Source organism: Chiloscyllium punctatum, chromosome 6 (assembly GCF_047496795.1).
Source record: "Chiloscyllium punctatum isolate Juve2018m chromosome 6, sChiPun1.3, whole genome shotgun sequence".
Lineage (NCBI taxonomy): Eukaryota > Metazoa > Chordata > Chondrichthyes > Orectolobiformes > Hemiscylliidae > Chiloscyllium > Chiloscyllium punctatum.
In genome coordinates, this window is record NC_092744.1 from 37,943,894 (window position 1) to 37,963,709 (window position 19,816).

Sequence of the window (19,816 nt, forward strand, 5' to 3'; positions counted from 1 at the left end):
CTTGGGAGCCTCCTGTGAAGCGCTTCTGTGCTGTCTCTGCCGCTTCCGGTTGTCAGTTCCAGCTGTCTGCTGCAGTGGCTGGTATATTGGGTCCAGGTCAATGTGTTTGTTGATGGCATGGTTGCAGTGGCCGGTATATTGGGTCCAGGTCAAACACATTGACCTGGACCCAATATACCGGCCACTGCAGCAGACAGCTGGAACTGACAATCAGAAGCGGCAGAGACAGGCCACTATAAATGCCGGAGGAAACATCACAAGCGCTTCACAGGAGGCTCCCAAGCACTGAGGATGTCACCTAGACGGGATGAAACGTCTGCTACACAAATTCCTAGCTCGGCAAATAGATCCACAACAACGAGCACCCGACCTACAAATCTCCTGAACTTTGGGGAGAATGGCTTTGAGTGAGAAGGACTTTTGACTGTCTCAGCCTGTAAAGATTGCACAGTTTTCTGTTAGATGAAAGGACAGTGATTTGTATTACAAGCTGGGGGAGGCTGACATAAAGTGGGGATATTAGTACCTTATTTCCTATTATACCAGATACAGTATTGAGGATATTTCGTTATCATATATATTCACTTAACTTCAAACATTTATGTTTCCAGTTTGGATTTCTTCTTGATTTTCAGGGGGCAGGAAGAGTAGTCCTTGATTGCACCTATCCCATCATGGCAATGGGTTAGCAAGGTTAGATTACTTAGAATAGAGGGAGAACTAACTATTCAGAACTGGTTTGAAGGTAGAATTCAGAGGGTTGCTTTTCAAATTGGAGGCCTGTGACCAGTGGAGTGCTACAAGAATCAGTGCTGGGTCCTTTGATTTTTGTCATTTATGTCAATAGTTGGATGTCAACTTCGGTATGGTTAATAAAGTTACACACAACACAATGATTGGATGCACAGTGGACAGTGAAGAAGGTTAATTCAGAGTTCAACAGGATCTGGATTGGATGGGCCGATGGGCTGAGGAGTAGCAGATAGAGTTTAATTTAGATATTGCATTTTGGAAAGGCAAATGAGCGCAGTGACTAAGCTGTTGTGTTGCTGAACAAAGACCTTTGGAGTGCAGGATCATAGTTCCTTGAAAGTGGAGTCACAGGTAGATGGAATAGTGAAGAACGTATTTTGATATGCTTTCCTTTTATTGGTCAGAGTATTTGAGTGTAGGAGTTGGGAGGTCATGTACAGGATATTGGTTACGCTACACTTAGAATACTGTGTGTAATTCTTGTCTCCCTGCTATAGGAGGTGTCCAGAAACCCTAGCCACACTCCTCTACATCAAAGACCTCTCTGAAATGACTGCCAGACTTTCCGACCCATTGTCATCATGGTAGCCCACCAACACACTATAAAACAGCAGCTAATGAACTTGAAAGACCCTATACAGATGACAAGCAAAACTAATGTCACTTACAAAATACCATGCAAGAACTGCAACAAACATTACTTTGGACAAACAGGCAGAAAACTAATCACTAGGATACATGAACATCAACTAGCCACAAAATGACATGACCCACTCTCATTAGTATCCTTACATACAGATGAGGAAGCACACCACTTTGGCTTGTCCTAGGATGCATGTGTTGTCCCAATCAGCCATGCACAAGAATTCCTAGAAACACAGAATTCTAGTTGAAATGCCATCAACAAACATGGGACTTGGATCCCATTTACTACCCCTGAGGGGGGAAAAAAACCCAGCAAGGACATCACCAGCCCAAGGAGCCCTAAACATTTAAATAGAAAGTGAGCTACACCACCAGTGCTTCATCCAGAGGGTCACTGAAGATGTTACATTGTATGGTGACAAAACATCTGAAACTGAACCTTATAGCTCAGCAAGCAAACCTACATCCAGAACCTCCACCTGAGCTACAAATGCTTATAAATGTTTAATTGTACCAGTCTTCTCCACCGCGAGCAGCTCATGCAATTATTGCACCATTGTTTGCATGAAAACATTGCCCCATAAATCCCTACTCTCTTTCACAACCCCCCACCCCAGACACGCATGTTTGTGGGGTGAATTTGTACTTGCACAGTTACATTGTACTTTTGCAAGTTTTGCGATTTACATATGAAAGAAGTGAAACTATCCTGGTCATTCGAACAGATGAGAGACTCAACAAACAATCAAGGTATTTTCAGTTAGATCACAGTAAACTTTTGCTGTAAATTCTGTCTTACAATTGTGTACTCCACAACCACCTGATGAAGGAGCAATGCTCCGAAAGCTAGTACTTCTAATTAAACCTGTTGGACTATAACTTGGTGTTGTGATTTTTAACTTTGTACACCCCAGTCCAACACCGGCATCTCCACATCTTGGCTATTCATGCTATCCATGCCAATGATTTTATAAATCTCTTTTCTTCACTCAGAGTGGTGGCTGTGTGAAATGCTATGACCCCAGAGGGCAGTGGAGGCCCAGTCTCTGGATTCATTTAAGAAAGAGTTGGATAGAGCTCTCAAGGATAGTGGAATCGAGGGTTATGGAGATAAGGCAGGAACAGGATACTGATTAAGGATGATCAGCCATGATCATATTGAATGGTGGTGCAGGCTCGAAGGGCAGAATGGCCTACTCCTGCATCTATTGTCTATAAGGTCACCCTTTAGCTTCAAATACTCCAGGGAAAATAGCCCCAGGAAATAGCTCAAACTTTCCAACCCTGGCAACATTCTTCTAAATCTTTTCTGAAACCTTTCGAGTTTCATAACATCCTTCCTATAGCAGGAAGACCAGAATTGAACACCTACTCCAAAAGTGGTTTAATCAATGCCTTGTACAGTTGTAACAGTTTTCCATCTCCTATTCGTGATGCACTGAACAATAAAGGCAAATGCACCAAATGCTGCCTTCACTACCCTGTCTACCGGTGACTCCGCCTTCAAAGACTGTGAACCTTCATCTCAAGCTGTCCTTGTTTGGCAACTCCCTCAGACCTTACCATTAAGTGTATAAATCTTGCTCTGATATGCAACACCATATGTTTGTCTAAATTAAACTCCATCTGCCACTCCTCAACCCATTCGATCTAGGTTCCGTTATACTCTGAAGTAACCACCTTCGCTGTCCACTGCACTGCCAATTTTGGTGTCAGCTGCAAACTTACTAACCATACCACCTATATTCTCATCCAAATCATTTACATAAGTTACAGAAATCAAAGGTCCCAGCACCAACCCTTGCGGCACACTGCTGGTCACAGGCCTCCAGTCCAAAAAGTAACCCTCCACCACCACCACCCTCTCTCCTTTTTTAAGCCAATTTTGTATCCAAATGGCTATTTCTCCTTGTATTCCATGTGATCTAACCTTGCTAACTAGTCTACCATGTGGAACCTTGTCAAAAGCCTTGCTGAAATCTATACAAACAATGTCCACCACTCTGCCTTCATTGACAGTCTTCCAGGAGTCATTTTCAAAATGTGGAATAATGTGGGATTTGTTGTCTCCTATAGCATTCCATTATTTTTCACCCTTCACCTAGGGTTGAACTTCTACACGTAAGCTAGATTTCAGTTCATTTGTTAACTGGGTTTTCCAGTTCATTGTCATTCTGTGGTTATTTTCACAGAAGGATGAATATTTTAATTGCTGGAACTTCCTACTTGTGCATTTTGTGTACTGTAGCGACAGTGTGGCCAGGAGATCCTAGTTAATCCACCTCTTCATTCCCATAATTCTTTCCGCTTTGCGTAGCTCCTAGCATTTGACATGCTGAGTGGTAGGTAAGGAAACCTTTACCTCTCAAGGCCATGAACCTGAACAGTAATTGAGAATCTGATTTTTGCATCAGTTGTGATGAAGAACCAGAAGATCACCTGGGAATCATTTTCTCACCTGCCGACACTAAATTCCCATTTCCCCAGTGACCCATTCTTTCCTGACCTTTCTTCTCCTGTTTCCCATTCTACCAATCCTTATCCCTCATAATTTCAGAGTTCTTATTCCTTTTGTCTGGCCAGCTGAGATTTCCTGGTTTCAGAGAATTCTTTACCCTGGAATTAAAACCTGTTCTATCCCTGAGATACAACTGGCAGAACATTCAATCTGGAGAATAAATTTGAGAAATTGGATTTAGTTATTGCCCCTCTGCATCTTGTGGCTTACCTGCAAACAGTTTTAAAAGCTTTCCATAATTCCTGATTTGAGACATGATGGTTGTAACTTTCAAACTTGTAAGTTACTTGTAACTATGTCAATAAGGAGTGTCTTTTCAGTTTCATTATACAGGGGTATACTGATTTATCTATTTAGCATTTCTGTTTAAAGCATTAATAACTAGCACCATATCGATTAGAACTATATCACAATTATTCTGTGATATAAACTCACAGAATAGTCATGATATTTTAGCATCCTCTGACGTAGCAAGTTCAAAGGCAAGGCAATTCAGATGTTATTTGTTCTAAAACTTAATATTTACAAAAGATTAAGTTCTCCATTAAATGACAATGCACAATATTAAGACAGAGGTCTTTGAGAATACAAAATATAATTTTGTGTAGAGCACATTGATAGTGATCCTCCACACAGATCTAAAAACATGTGATTAGTTATCTTACCTCCTCCTTGTTGACAGGTTCTCTTCACTTTCAGTTGTTACTTGGACATGACTGGATCCCCCCTGACTGGCTTCATGCATCACTTCAATCTAAAAGGGACAGAATTTGGAGTGAGAATTTATATAATTATGGAGGGTTTTTTTTTAACAAAGGTCACTGTAGGTCTGACTGAATACAATAAATCAATTATCGCAAAAGCTAACTAAATTAAACTTTTAATGTTTCTGCTTTTTGTTGGAAATAGTTTTTAATGTTTACCTACAAGGTCAGAGAGACAAAACCTTAGGTCAGATTTCATTTTTCTACACGTCAATGTTGTTTCATAACAATCTTGAGCTAACGTCAGAACTGCCAACACTTTCTTTTGTGGGAGACTATCATTTTTCAATTGTTCTGAATGTTGATTATTTTACTGTACAGAGTTCAGTAAACTATTCCCAGTTACCTTTACAATCCAAAATCTAATTAAGATCATGACACTAATTAAGATCATTAAAAACAAAGTGAAAGGAATTTGAACACATGAATGAACACTCCAGCTACCAAAATTGCCCTCATCATCCAAATGTTAGGCAAGAATAAGAGTCTTTTTCCCAGAGACCTGAATGGCTTTCTGCTTGTTGAATAATATGCCTATATTATTCTCTATTAACCTTCTTCAGCTTTGTTCCCCGGTGGCTCAAAATTGATTTAGGTAGTGACATAAAGCCATTGGCACAGCAATATTTCAGTGTGTTGGTAAGAAGTCATCCTATTATTTTACTTATTTGTACACCAATGGCTCTAGTCAGTATCAGAATGCTGTTTCCTCTGAAGAGTGAAAATGATCTTATAGAATCATAAAAGTCCTACAGTACAGAAAAAGGCCATTTGGTCTGAGTCTCCACCATTCTTCCGAACAGTGTCACACCCAGACTGGGCATCCTGCACTATCCCTGTAACCCTAAATTTACCATGGTTAAATCACCTAACATGCACGTCCTTGGACACGACAGGGCAATTTAGCATAGCCCATCCATTTAATCTGCACATCTTTGGACAGTAGAAACTGGAGTGCCTGGCAAAAACTGATGCAGACATGAAGAGAATGTGCAAATTCCACAGTTAGTTACCCAAGGCTGGAATCGAACAGCGGTCACTAGTGCCGTGAGGCAGCAGTGCTAATCACTAAGCCACCATACTGCCCTTGTGTTCAAGTATTTGAATCTGTAACATTTCTGCGTGATACTGTTCATTTTATCACCTCACCTGAATGCTCTTGTGTGTAAATAAACATTACCATAACATTTGTATTGACTCAACCAATACAAACATTAACAGGTATTTCCTTACCTTTAAGTTTCCTTTTGGTTTCTTTCCATTTCTTTTCTTTGCCAGTTCTGTATCTGTTAGTGGTTTTGAATTGCTAATGTTATCTAAGCTTCTTCTGCTGGATGCTGTGGAATAATAAAAAGCTAATTGTTAGTAAAAATGGAATAATATGTTTTATTTCAAAAAAATGTTAAGTCAATATCCTTGATTGTATACTTCAATTTAAATAAAAACATTAATACTGTTTAACTGGTCACTCTATTCAATCTAAATCCAATTGTAGCAATGAATATATACCAGTACACACTATTTTGCTGCACATTGTTCTATATTATTTTCTGTTTGACAGCAATTACAACCCAACATTCCTCAAACTTTCAATAAAGATCACCAGGTACATTGACTGAATTCATACTTTTCTCTGAAAGATTTGTCATTAACCTTAAGCAATTTAAATTACAGGGAATAGTGCACATGCAAGAGATAATAATCCATCTCACCATTTACCACTGTATTCCTGTTGTGCATTTCTAAAAATCCTGAATTCCTTACACAGAACAGCTCCTTTCTTGGTTTTATTTTGAAGACATTCCAGTGCCAATAATGTCAAGATCTTGAGGTTGTAGGACTGTGTGTGCATTTGTTGTTTGAGATGCTACTTTTAAATTTAATTTTAGTTAAATTTAGTTCATAGTTTACATTCTGTAGTTGTCAGCCTTAAGATTGGTTCCTTTTCCAAGGTTTCCAACAAAAAAGTTGCTCAAGTAAGAACCAATTGAAGCAGAGATAGGAACAGGAATAGGCCATTTAGCCTGTTGAGCATTGCCACCATTTAACGTAATCGTGGCCAATCTAATACTTCAATGATTTTACCTGTACCATTTGTCATTGGTAATCTAATATCTGTCAACTTCTACGTTTAAATATACTCAAAGACTGAGCTTCTACAACCCTCAGGGATTTTAAATTTCACAGATTCATCACCCTTCAAGTAAAAGCAAATTCTTCCCGCAATCTTAAATAGCATCCTTATTTTAAAACTGTGTTTCCCCAGTTCTAGATCTCCCAATGTTTTACCTGCACGTACCCTGCCTATTCCTTTAAGTATTTTGAAAAGGATCCTCATCAAGTGACTGTGGTCTTTGAGGTTAGAAGCATATATAAGAACTTAGTTTGACTGAAAATACTGTCTTGTTTGTCCCAACCTCTGGGGCAAAGGCCTGGACTCAATTTCCACCTGGTACAAAGGTATGCCATACACATCTTAACATGGTGACTAAAAATATCAACAAAGGAATATCAGATTTGTACCCTTCAGAGAGTGAAAGGGAGGAAGTGAAAGAAATGTCTAGTTGCTTTTTGCCTAGCCTTTTCAGCCTTCAGGAATTGATTTCTACTGTACTACAGAAGAAGCTAGTTAATTGCTAAATATCTGGTCAGTGATTAAAGTTGATCATACCCATAAGGATCAAGGTAGTACATTTTGAATGAGAGCTGAGCAGGTGGGGACAAAAGGTGTGATTGAGAGGTCTATCTGCAGTCAAACACAGTGGAGTGATGTCATGAACTACCATATGATGAGATTTCAGGGAAAGCAGCTGACTGGTGAGCAGGCTTGATGAGTTTTGTTTAAAAGTAATATCTTTAATTTGTGTTTCGATGACTAGTCTTTTCTCCTCCCTTTCTTCATAGTTTAAATATGATTGATTTAAAGTGTGAAGAACATGGAAATGAGAGTAATTAACTAAATAAAACACAATGGTGATGTGCTATTGTTGCAGCATGTGGGAACTGCTGGACACCAAGGGAAGGATCCAGAATAAACACATTTGTAGTAAGTGCAGCTCAAGGAACTTCAGATCTGAATTCAGGAGCTGGGATCTAAGTTGCAGATATTGTGACACATCAAGGAGAGGGAAGTTACCTGGACACTTTTCTCCAGGAGTTGATCACATCCAGAAGATTTGGTCTGTGATGAGGAACAAGAGGGTGTGCCTGCAGGTGAGGGAATATGGGACACAAGGAGCAGAGTTCAAGCTGTCTTAACCCTTGCAATAATCAAATATTATGAGGTTGATGTAAACTATATGGACGAGTGCAAGAACTGCAAGGAGAATGACTGAACTTACAGGAGCACTGTAGTACAGGAAGCCATTCAAGTAGGGGAGGAAACAGTAACATAGTGATAGGAGCAGTATAATTAGGGGATAATACTGTTGCATGCAGCAATTTTGTCTGCCAGTTGCTTAATTGAAGGGTATCACCTTGGGTCTAGAGAGGGGTTTGGCATGGAAATGGAAGGGTACAGTTTTGTCATCCACATTGATAGATACCAATGGCTTCAATTGAACAACAAAGGGGTTCTGCTGCAAAAATATTGGACAATCAGGCACTAAATTCCAAAGCAGAAACACCAAGATGATGTCAGATTTAGTTTCTGGACCATAGGCAAATTGGCATTGGCTAAATAAAGTGAGAGTTAAATGTGTAGTTCAAAGACTTGAGTGGGAGGTATGTATTTCAGTTCTTGGGGAACTGGCACCAGTAAGAGGATAGAAGGATGCTGTTCTGGTGTGTTGGGCGTCATTTGAACTGTGATGGGACCATGGACCTGGTGAATTGAATAACCTAGGACTGTACAGAGGGTTTTAAACTAAGTCATAGAGTCATAGAGATGTACAGCATGGAAACAGACCCTTCAGTCCAACCTGTCCATGCCGACCAGATATCCCAAACCAATCTAGTCCCACCTGCCAGCACCCGGCCCATATCCCTCCAAACCCTTCCTATTCATATACCCATCCAAATGCCTCTTAAATGTTGCAATTGTACCAGCCTCCACCACATCCTGTGGCAGCTCACTCCATACACGTACCACCCTCTGCGTGAAAATGTGGCCCCTTAGGTCCCTTTTATATCTTTCCCCTTTCACCCTAAACCTATGCCCTCAAGTTCTGGACTCCCCCACCCCAATTAAAGACTTTGTCTATTTATCCTATCCATGCCCTTCATAATTTTGTAAACCTCTATAAGGTAACCCCTCAGCCTCCGACACTCCAGGGAAAACAGTTCCAGCCTGTTCAGTATCTCCCTGTAGCTCAAATCCTCCAACCCTGGCAACATCCTTGTAAATCTTTCCTGAACCCTTTCAAGTTTCACAACATCTTTCTGATAGGAAGGAGACCAGAACTGCATGCACTGTTCAAACAGTGACCTAACCAATGTCCTGTACAGCCGCAACATGACTCCCAACTCCTGTACTCAATACTCTGACCAATAAACGAAAGCATACCAAACGCCTTCTTCACTATCCTATCTACCCGCGACTCTACTTTCAAGGAGCTATGAACCTGCACTCCAAGGTCTCTTTGTTCAGCAACACTCCCTAGGACCTTACCATTAAGTATATAAGTCTGCTAAGATTTCCTTTCCCAAAATGCAGCACCTCGCATTTATCTGAATTAAACTCCATCTGCCACCTCTCAGCTCATCTGGTCCAGATCCTGTTGTAATCTGAGGTAACCCTCTTCGCTGTTCACTACACCTCCATTATTTTGGTGTCATCTGCAAACTTACTAACTGTACCTCTTATGTTCGCATCCAAATCATTTATGTAAACGACAAAAAGTAGAGGACCCAGCACCAATCCTTGTGGCACTCCACTGGTCACAGGCCTCCAGTCTGAAAAACAACCCTCTACCACCACCCTCTGTCTTCCACCTTTGAGCCAGTTCTGTATCCAAATGGCTCGTTCTCCCTGTATTCCATGCGATCTAACCTTGCTAATCAGTCTCCCATGGGGAACCTTATCGAATGCCTTACTGAAGTCCATATAGTGGTGTGGATATAGTGGAATGTTCTGTAGAGGGGAATATTTAGGCTTACGAAGCAAGGGATATGGCAGCATTGCAGGGCAGCCATTTAGGTAATGGTACCCAGAGTGGACAGGAAGAATTATTTTAAAAGAAAAAGCTGTAATTATGGTAAAAGAGAAAAATTGGTATGGGCAAAATTAAAGTCCCTCAACTTAAATACCCAGAGTGTTAGGAACAAAATAAATTAACTGCACAAATAGAGGTTCATGGGAGTGATCTTATAGCCATTTGCGGCAACATGGTTACAAGGGGATCAAAGCTTGGAACAAGATATTCAGCAAGTAGGGTGGAAAGGCAGCTATCATATTACAAGAGGGAATAAGATTGATAGTAAGAAATGATCTTAGACTGGAAGAAATAGAATCCATTTTGTGAAGGGAAGAAGTAGAATCCATGTGGTGAAGGGAAGAAATAAAAAGGGGTGAAAAACAATGGAGGAGAATAGTTTATAAACTCCCTAAGAGTAGTTGTATTGTAGACTGAAGAATAAATTGTAAGATAATAAAATGGGCAAAAACTAACCTTTAGTCTACCAAAGAAATTAAAGATAATATTAAATTGAAAGAAAAATCCAAAGTGGCAAAGATTAGTGGTAAGACAGAGGATTGAGAGAATTAAAAGCAAACAAAAGGTGACCAACAAAAAGGAGAAAAAATAAACTCAGGATAAACAAACAAGATATAAAAAGCTAAACTCACTACAGTCTTTTAGAACAAAGGGCTGCTCTGTTGTTAGAGAGAGATAATGGCAGAGGTTTAATTTGAGAGTCACCACATCTCAAGAAAGGGGAGAGATTGAGAAGGAGTAACCTTGGCCTGTGTAGGAATTGAACCCATAGTGTTGACATCACTCTTTGTTGCAAGCCAACTGTCCAGCCAACTGATCTAACCAATCTGAAAAATGGCAAGTAAGAGTTTCCTTTAAACATATTAAAAGGAAGCAAGCTGAAAACAGGCCCCTTTAAGAATGAAGCTAGAGAAATAATAATGAGGAACCAGGAAATATCAGATGTGTTGAATATGTTATTTCCCTGATACAAGATAATGAGAGGCATAGATAGAGTCGATAGCCAGAGACTATTTCCCAGGGAAGAAATGGCTAACACGAGGACCCATAGTTTTAAGCTGGTTGAAGGAAAGTATAGAGGGGATGTCAGAGGCGGATTCTTTACACAGAGAGTTGGGAGAGCATGGAATGCGTTGCCAGCAGCAGTTGTGGAAGCAAGGTCACTGGGGACATTTAAGAGACTGCTGGACATGCATATGGTCACAGAAATGTGAAGGTGCATTCATGAGGACCAATGCTCGGCACAACATCGTGGGCTGAAGGGCCTGTTCTGTGCTGTACTGTTCTATGTTCATAATAGAAGACACTTGTAGCATTCCAAGAATACTAAATTATCAAGGAGCAAAAGGGGAAGAGGAAATTAATACCTTTTATCTCGTTTCCTAGTATGAAAATTGTTAATAAGGCAAAAGGACGATAGGTTCCTAGGACTTGATGGGTAGCATCCTATGATTTTCAAGGAAGTAGCTATGGAATTGGTGGATACACTGATCGTAATATAGAGAAGCAGAATTAGGTCAGTCATTAGGTCATATTGAGTCTGCTAGTAACCTAACAATAACGTTGGAAAAGTCCCAAAGGTTTTTAAAACTGTCAATGTTAGCAGTCTTATTCAGAAACAAAGGGAGACCAAAAACACAAGTACCTATGTGGCAGCTAGGTTAATATCTGTCATTGGGAAAATGTTAATCTATTATAAAGGATGCAATAGCATACCATTTAGAAATGTGCAATATAATTAAGTCGACATGGCTTTGTTTGAAGAGAACATCACGCCTGACAAATTTACTAGAATTTGAGTAGGGACCAAGCAAGGTAGATAAAGGGGAACCAGTGGATGTGATCTATTTAGATTTGAAGACATTCAATAAGATACTATGCATAAAACTACTTCAGATAGCAGCCTATGGTGTTGGGTTAATATGTTAGCATGGCTGGAGGATTGGCTAACTGATAAAAGACAGATTGGTGGAGTTGGAATTTTCAGGATGACAACCTATAAATAATGGAGTGCTGTAGGAGAGAGAACTGTGGTCAGAACTATTTACAACATAATGGATGATGAAAGAGAATGTACAATCACTAAGTTTGCAGGGGAGAAAATAGGTGGGAGGGCGAGTGATGAGGATGACAGAATATACAGTGAATGTAAACATGTTAATTGAGCAAAACATTGGCTGATGGAATACAATGTGGGAAAGTGTGAGGTTATGCATGTTGGCAGGGAGAATAAAGGAGCTGAATATTATTTAAATAGATTGGAAAAAAAAGAACAGAATACAACTTCAGGTAATAGGGAAGGCAAATTGACAGTTGGACTTTATTTCAAAATGAATGGAGTATATAAATGTGGAAGTCTTGCTAAAACCATTCATTTGAGCATATCTGGAATACTGTAAACAGTTTTGGTTAGCTTAGCCAAGGAAAGATATACTAGGGTAATGTGGCATTTTCTAATGAGAGGAAATTAAGTAGTTTATTCCTGTACTTACTGGAGTTTCGGAGAATAAGAGGTGACATTCTTGAAATATACAATATTATAGGAGGTGTTGACAGAATCTGGGAAGTTCTTTTCTCCTTTCTAGGAGACTTAGAACCACAGGGCATAGTCTCAGGATAAGATGTCTTCTTTTAAGACAGATGAGAAACTTCTGAGGGCACTGAAAATTAATGTAATCCTTTACTGCAGATGGCCGTGCTGTGTTGCTAAACAAATTCAACACTGTGATACAGATTTTAGTCAGAGAACAAAAGAAACAAAGAACAATACAGCACAGGAACAAGCTCTTCAGCCTAGCAAGCCTTTGTTGATTCCTATTCCTTATTTAGAGCTGCTACTTATTTCCCCCACATGGTTTCTATCCTTTTGTTCTCCTCCTGTTCATGTGTTTATCAAAATACGCCTTAAACGTTGCTAACATGCTTGCTTCCACCATCTTCATTGGCTGTGTATTCCAGGCACCCACCACCATCTGTGTAAATATTTTCCCTGAACTTCTTCCTTAAACTTTCCCTCTCTCACGTTGAACCTGTGCCCTCCTGTAGTTGGCTGTTTCACCCTGGGAAAAAGCCTCTGACTACCCTCCCTAACTCTGCCTCTCATACCTTTGTAGATCTCTGTCAGTGCCCCTTAATCCTCCATTTTTCCAGTGAAAACAATCTGAGTTTACCCAACCTCTCCTCATATTCAAAACCTCCAGATCAGGCAATATCCCAGTAAACTTTCTCTGAACTGTCTCCAAAGCATCTACATCCTTCCAATGGTGACCAGAACTGCACATAATATTCCAAATGTAGCCTAACTAGTAGTAGCTGTGGGTTAGAAGATGCAGTCTAAAGAACTTTGAAGAGTAGCTGCAATGCATCTTATAGACAGTGCACACTGCTACTACTGAGTGTCAATGGAGGAGGGTGTGGGTGCAATGGCAATCAATTGGGTTGCTTTCTCCTGGTTGGTGTCCAGCATTGTTGGAGCTGTAGTCATCCAGGCAAGTAGGGAATATTTCATTGCACTCCTGACTTGTGCCTTGTACATAATAGATAGGCTTTGGAAGAGTCAATTGATGAATTACTCTCTGCAGGCTTTCAAGTCTCTCACCTGCATTTGTAGCTACAATATTCATATGGCTAGTCCAGTTTAGTTTCTTATCAATGATAACACCATTGATTGCCCAGAACTTAAAAGAATATACAGCAGAGAAACAGAGTGTATGGTCTGTTTACTAATGTTTATGTATGGAGGACAAAACAATCTGCTTGGTCAGCACCACATCCACAAACGTTCACTCACTGCCACTGACACTTAGTAGCAGCAATTTGTATCGTCTACAAGGTACACTGCAGCAACTTACCAAGGCTCTGTAGATAGCTTCCAAACCCTTGGACATACAGGGAATACCACCATGTGCAAGTTCTTTTAAAACACACCTGCAGGTTCTTCTCAAACCCACTTGGAAATATATCATGTTCCTTCACTGTTGCAAAGTCAAAATCCTGAATTCCCTTCCCAACATTATTGTGAGCATACCTCCACCAAATGGTCTGCCCATCAACAATTTGAAGGGTAATTATTGATAAGCAATAAATACTGACCCAACCTGCAAAACACACAAACCCCACATGAATAAAAAGAAAATAACAACCCACCTACCCCTCTGACACTCGTGCTATCAAATAACTCTGACGTTTTTCTAGAAGATGTGCATTCCATTCAATCTATTTGTTTTCACAAGTTTATTAGTAAACCAAACTTAAGTGGGAGATGTGTATCATACAGCAATTCAAGCCTGTTCCACTATTCGTACAATCATTGCTGTTCTTCAGCTCCAAATCCATTTCTCATGAACTCCCCATGTTCCTTGCTTTTCCTGAGATATGTTCATCTCAGCGTTAAATAAAATCTGTAATGGAGCATCCACAAACCTCTATTTGAAGATTTCAAAGATTCACTATCCTTTAGGTATAGAAATGTCTCCGCCTGTCGGATTTAAATGATCAGCCTTCGACTCTAGATTCCTTAGCTAGGGAAGATAGCCTCTATGTGTCTATGATGAAAATCCTTTTGGACCACTAAGTTCATTTCTCATTCTTTTAATGCTAGAGCAAGCTGTTGCCTAACTCTCTGCACATTCTTGTGATAGGTGTCAGCTCAAATCATTAGTTTTTCTCCTACTGTTTCCCTGGGCTGTGTGCAAATACTCAACTAATTAAACAACCCATTGCCACAATGTTGCAACATTTATTCCAGACAGCACTTATGCATGACTATGCATGCACAAAAAAATGCTGGTGTCTGGTAAATTTGCGTCTGTGCAAGCTTGCTTAAAAAGGCTATGAAGTTTGTGCCAATTGTTCTTTGCCTAACACATTAGTTAAACCAAACAACAATTACTTACAATTCATTTTATAGCTCCGATCTGAAAGGAAAATGGGTTTGTGTCAAAGATGTGACACTAAAGATGCAAAATAAACTTTCCAGATTGGTAAAGTAGATACTGGTACCTGATAGGCAAAAAAAAAAGCCTAGATAATGAGGAACTGAGAGATACTGGATATATTTTTTAATGCGCTGATTATATTTTTCATTACGTTCTCTACATTCTGGAATTGTTCCAGTAGACTGGAAATTAGCAAGAGGAAGAGAGAGAAATCAGGAACTAGCTTGACATCAGTCATCGGGAAAATGTTAGAATCTATTAAGGGAGTCATAATAACCCATGTAGAAAATCTTAACAGGGTAGCACAATCTGTTCTATGCTGTTTGTATCATTTTTTTATATAGTGGAAACTGGATATATAATGTACTTCAATTTCTAAATGGCATTCAATCAATTAAACGCTGTACAAAGATTGAAGTGCAAAATAAGGGTTCATGAATACAGACTAACATTAACATATATAGAGGTTGGTTAACAGACAAGAGCAAAGAGTACAGATAAACATGATATTTAGGTTGTCAGGCTGTGACTTATGGAGAGTTATTCAGATCAATGCCAGAACTTCAGCTATTTATAATTTATGTTAATGACTTAGGTGAAGAATCTAAATTTAATCCTACAAAGCTAGCTTGGAATGCAAGTTTGGGGGTGATAGAAAAAGGTTGTACATAATTATAAACAGTTTAAGTGAATAGGTAATGAAGTGGAAGGTAAAATATAAATATGGAGAGGTTAGGTGTTTTGTTTTGATACAAATAATCCCTTCTTCCATCACTCCTAACACTTTCTCTGCAGATGGGGTGGAATGGTGTAACCAGTGTTCATGGTCTGAAGTTGTAGAACTCCATGTTGCGTCCTGAAGACTATAAAGTGCCTAAGAGGAAAATACGTTGCTGTTACTCCAGCTTGTGTTGGGCTTCACTGGAACACTGCAGCAGGACAAGGATGGAAACGTTAACATGATAATTAGGTTGTATATTAAAATGGCAAGGTTAGGGTCATTCACAGATAGTACTTTGTGCTCCATAACACTATCACCTAATCTGCATTTTGAATCACTAATGTAGAAGATACCACATTGTGAGCAGTGAATACAATAGACTCAGTAGATTGAAAAATTAGATTGAACCAGTGGCTTCATCTAGAAGATGTATTTGGGACCTTGGATAGTGACAAGAGAGGACATTATATAAAAAAACAAGTGTTATATTTTCTCCATATGCATGGAAAAGTGCCTAGAGATGTGTTGGAGAATGTGATGGAGTGATGGAAGAGGGGTCTATGTGTTATGGAGGGTCCCTCTGGAATCTTAACAAACGAGGAGAGAGGAAGATACCTTAAGTGGTGCCAGTGTGATGTCTCCACTTAATACTAGAAGACAAAAGCAATTGTTCTTGTTCTTTGTTACAGAATCCACTCCCTCACCACTGATTATATCACTCCTGGTACCTGTCTGAAGCTGTTCCAAATTGCTTGCATTCTCTACCTATTTTAACTCTAACATAAACTTTCAACCACATATGTCCATACTGCATGACATATATCCATACTGTCACTATGATCATCTATTTCCACCTCTGTAAAGTTATCTGTATTTAAATTGTCTTCTATTCTTCTGCTGATACCAACATCCATGCTTCTGCCATATCCAGACATTATTCCAGTGGAATCTTGGTTGGCATCTTGCATTTTATTCTCCATACAGTAGAGATCATCCAGAGCTATGTCCTTGTCCTAACTTTTGCTAAACGCAGTTTACCGAACACTGCTGTAATCACTGACCTGTATTGGCTCATGGTTAATAGAAACCTTGATTTTTAAACCCTTCAATGGCCTGGTTATTCCCTCTGCCAATCTAATTTCTATCAGTCTCGCAACCCTTGGAGATAGCTGCACTCGTCTGATTAAAATTTCTTGAGCAATCCCAATTGTTGTATTTACTAGAATGGTAATTTATTAATCTCCCTAAACTCTGATATTCCCTCCCTGAACTTTTCTGTTTGTTTATCTTGCTTTTGTCCTTTGTGATACTCCTTAAAACCTTTGTTAAGATTTTTGGTCATCGGTCCTAATATCTTCTTTTGTGGCTTGGTGTTTTTTTTTCATAATGCCTCTGTCAAATGCCATATTATGTTATGCTTTATTACATTGAAGGTGCTGTCTGAACTGTTGCATTTTGAGAGTTCTCCAATACTGTCTCAGGTTTCCAGCATCTGCTATATTTTCATTGTTTCCTGTTTTGGTTGTTTTAATGTAGGCTACTGCTATTTCTACTAAGTTAAAAATTGCTACAAATCATATTCCCACTTAAATCTTTGCTCCGTAACTCATTCACCCACAGTTCTAAACTGATTAAGTACATGCAAAAATGATAGTTGAAGCTCACGAAGCAGGTATAAACTAGATTGATGTATTTAAAGATAATTAGGCAAGTTTTGAATGATCCAGTAAAACTGTACTTTGATTTTCTCCAACAACATCGATTTTACCATATTTACAAGTCATGTAGCTCTGCCATTTGAGATTCAATAAATAAATCCTAGACCACACATAACTCAACCAAATAAAGATTTATAATTTATAATTTATAAAGATTTATAGGAAGTAAAACCTCTTTATTAAAATAACTTTAATGTTTTCAAAATTTTACTTAAACTGTTTACTTGGTCAACTGTGAATATTGATTCTGGTAAGATAACTTAATTATGTACATGTTAAAATGTTAAATTCTACATTTATATTGACAATATAATATTTACACATTGTATTTAGCAAATTAAGTTAATTCAGCATGCATTCACAGCATACCACCACTAAAAGACCAAGATATTTTTTCGTACTGTCATTTTTCAGCTGATGCTTTGGGTACCAAAAGAAAATCCAGCTGGATATTTAGGTCATTTACATTATGCTCACTCTTGTTTTTAATAGAGTATTCGGGTTAAGATTGGATTATGTTTACTTTTTGCAGTAATTTAGATATACAGAGGAACCTTGATTATCTGAACGAGATGAGTGGCACTATTTCGTTCGGATAATTGATTACTCAGTTAATTGATTTAATGCCTTTCCTCTGGAGCTCGGAGGTTTCTGTTAAGTCTGCTCCCTGTTGAGAAGGCAAGACAGCAGCACACTGTAAGCGAGCCCCCGCTCCCCCAACCCCTTCCAATTCTGTCCTCTTGTCCACCCCCAACCCCATCCAACACTGCCCCCACCCCTGCCTGCCCCACAACCCTGTCCAACTCCATCCTCCCATCCACCCCTAACCCCAACCCTGTCCCCCATCCACACCGCCTCCCCCACCCACCCCTCAATCCCATCCAACCTCACCACCCCCGTCTGCCCCCACCCCTTAACCCTGTCTAATCTCGGCCCCATCCGCTTCTAACCCTGTCCAACACCACCCCCCACCCCCTGTTTGCTCCCCCCGTCTTGCCCCTGCCCCTAGTCTGACCCGGTTGCTCCCGCCCCCCACATCCACTCCCTCCGGGGCAGCCAGACTGGACACCAACAACAAGACAGCTACTGTTTTGGGCAGGGGGGCGGTGGTGAAAGTCCAAACAGCGCGTGTATATACATACATACACACACACACACACACACACACCGTTTTACTGCAACTTTTTGACAAGTTCCACCTTTGCCTGTACAGGACAATATAGGAGAGATTATCTGAGGAGAGGGGTTTAAGGTACACCTCTGTATAGAACTTCAGGGAAAGTGTGGGGTTGGGGTGGGGGGAGCTCAGGCAGTCAGTCATTTGGAGACAGTGCCTGGGCTCCCATCAATGACCAGGACTGTTCTCGGTAGCATTTCTGTAAGCCAAGTTCACATTTAATCACTGTAAACATAACACGCGATCAGTGTTGGATACATGTCTTTGATATTATGTTTCTATCAGGACCTTGACATCTTTGGAAAATCCAAAATTCAGATAATTGGTATTCGGATATTTGAAGCTCCTCTGTAGTGGACATTTACTTTCACTAAATACATGAGAACGAAAAGAAGAAGCTAAACAGGACCTCATCTAGTGCAATCTCTTGTTTAGCTATAATAGATTTACCAAGCAGATTATCAAAAACTAAAAGGACACACTATTAGCAGACCACAAGAAGCATTCAAAGAGGTGTTTGCAGTTGTGAATTGAAATATTAGCTAAATCTGTCAATAGATTAGATAGAAGATTGTACGAAATTAAAACACTAGAAGAAGTCTGATATACTATTGTGCTTGAGAATTCAAAAGTAACTGGCAATTTTTTTACACAACAAAGATTATGCAATATTGCATTTTCATATTAAATGCTCATTCTGTCACAGTATCATGTTAAAAAGTGAATTTTGATGGTAATTGATGCCTCCTTCATATATTTTGGATGAAATTTGATAGTTAAACAATGATTGTTATCGTCCAGATTAAGTTCGAATAAAAAGTTGTTTGGTTTTAAAGAACATTCTTTTGATAGTTTTTACAGCTTGACAATGTCAATGTGAGGTAAAAGGTTAGTGAAGAGTAAAAAACAATTATTAATGTACTAGAGAATTGTTATATTTAATGTGGATGACGTGATGCCCTGAAACATATAATAGAGATCAGTTACTTCACTTGAATTTCAACTCTCAATGATGTAGTAAGCATCTTAAATAAAAATGTAAACCCATTCTTCAGTTTATCTTCTTTTCAGCTTTAAACTATTATGCCACAATTATTTTGACTTTTTTTCCTGAACTACGAGAAAAGGGTTATTTGCCACTTACTGAGAGCAGGAGTTCTGGCTGGTTTTGGCGAAGAGCGTTTTGGAGATGACTCTGGACGAGGAGCCACAGGTTGAACTGGTCGAGTCTGTTTGGCTGCTAACTTCTTTAAACTAGCTTGACGCTTTTCAAACATTTCCTGGACATGTTCAAGCTTCTGCAGGATTGTTGATATGTTAGCCTGGAATAGAAATAAAAACAGTAGTAAAGTATTTGGTGTGTAGATTTTTTTGTCACCAATTTCTACTCTGCACAACTTGGCTTCTTTTCTCATAATTTCTGATTTTAG

At 39.4% G+C, this 19,816-nt stretch overlaps 1 protein-coding gene across 3 annotated transcripts in view; it reads right to left on the reverse strand.

Moving 5' to 3' along the window:
* The window catches only part of mcf2l2 (MCF.2 cell line derived transforming sequence-like 2), a 390,224-nt gene that overhangs the window by 168,271 nt on the left and 202,137 nt on the right, over nt 1-19,816 (reverse strand). For all 3 annotated transcript variants that reach the window (XM_072572454.1, XM_072572457.1, XM_072572456.1), the window contains exons 13-15: nt 19,531-19,708; nt 5,914-6,017; nt 4,582-4,670 (exon numbers count right to left, since the gene is read on the reverse strand). In XM_072572454.1, the coding sequence (XP_072428555.1) occupies nt 4,582-4,670; nt 5,914-6,017; nt 19,531-19,708 (371 nt within the window). The remainder of the gene's footprint in view (nt 1-4,581; nt 4,671-5,913; nt 6,018-19,530; nt 19,709-19,816) is intronic.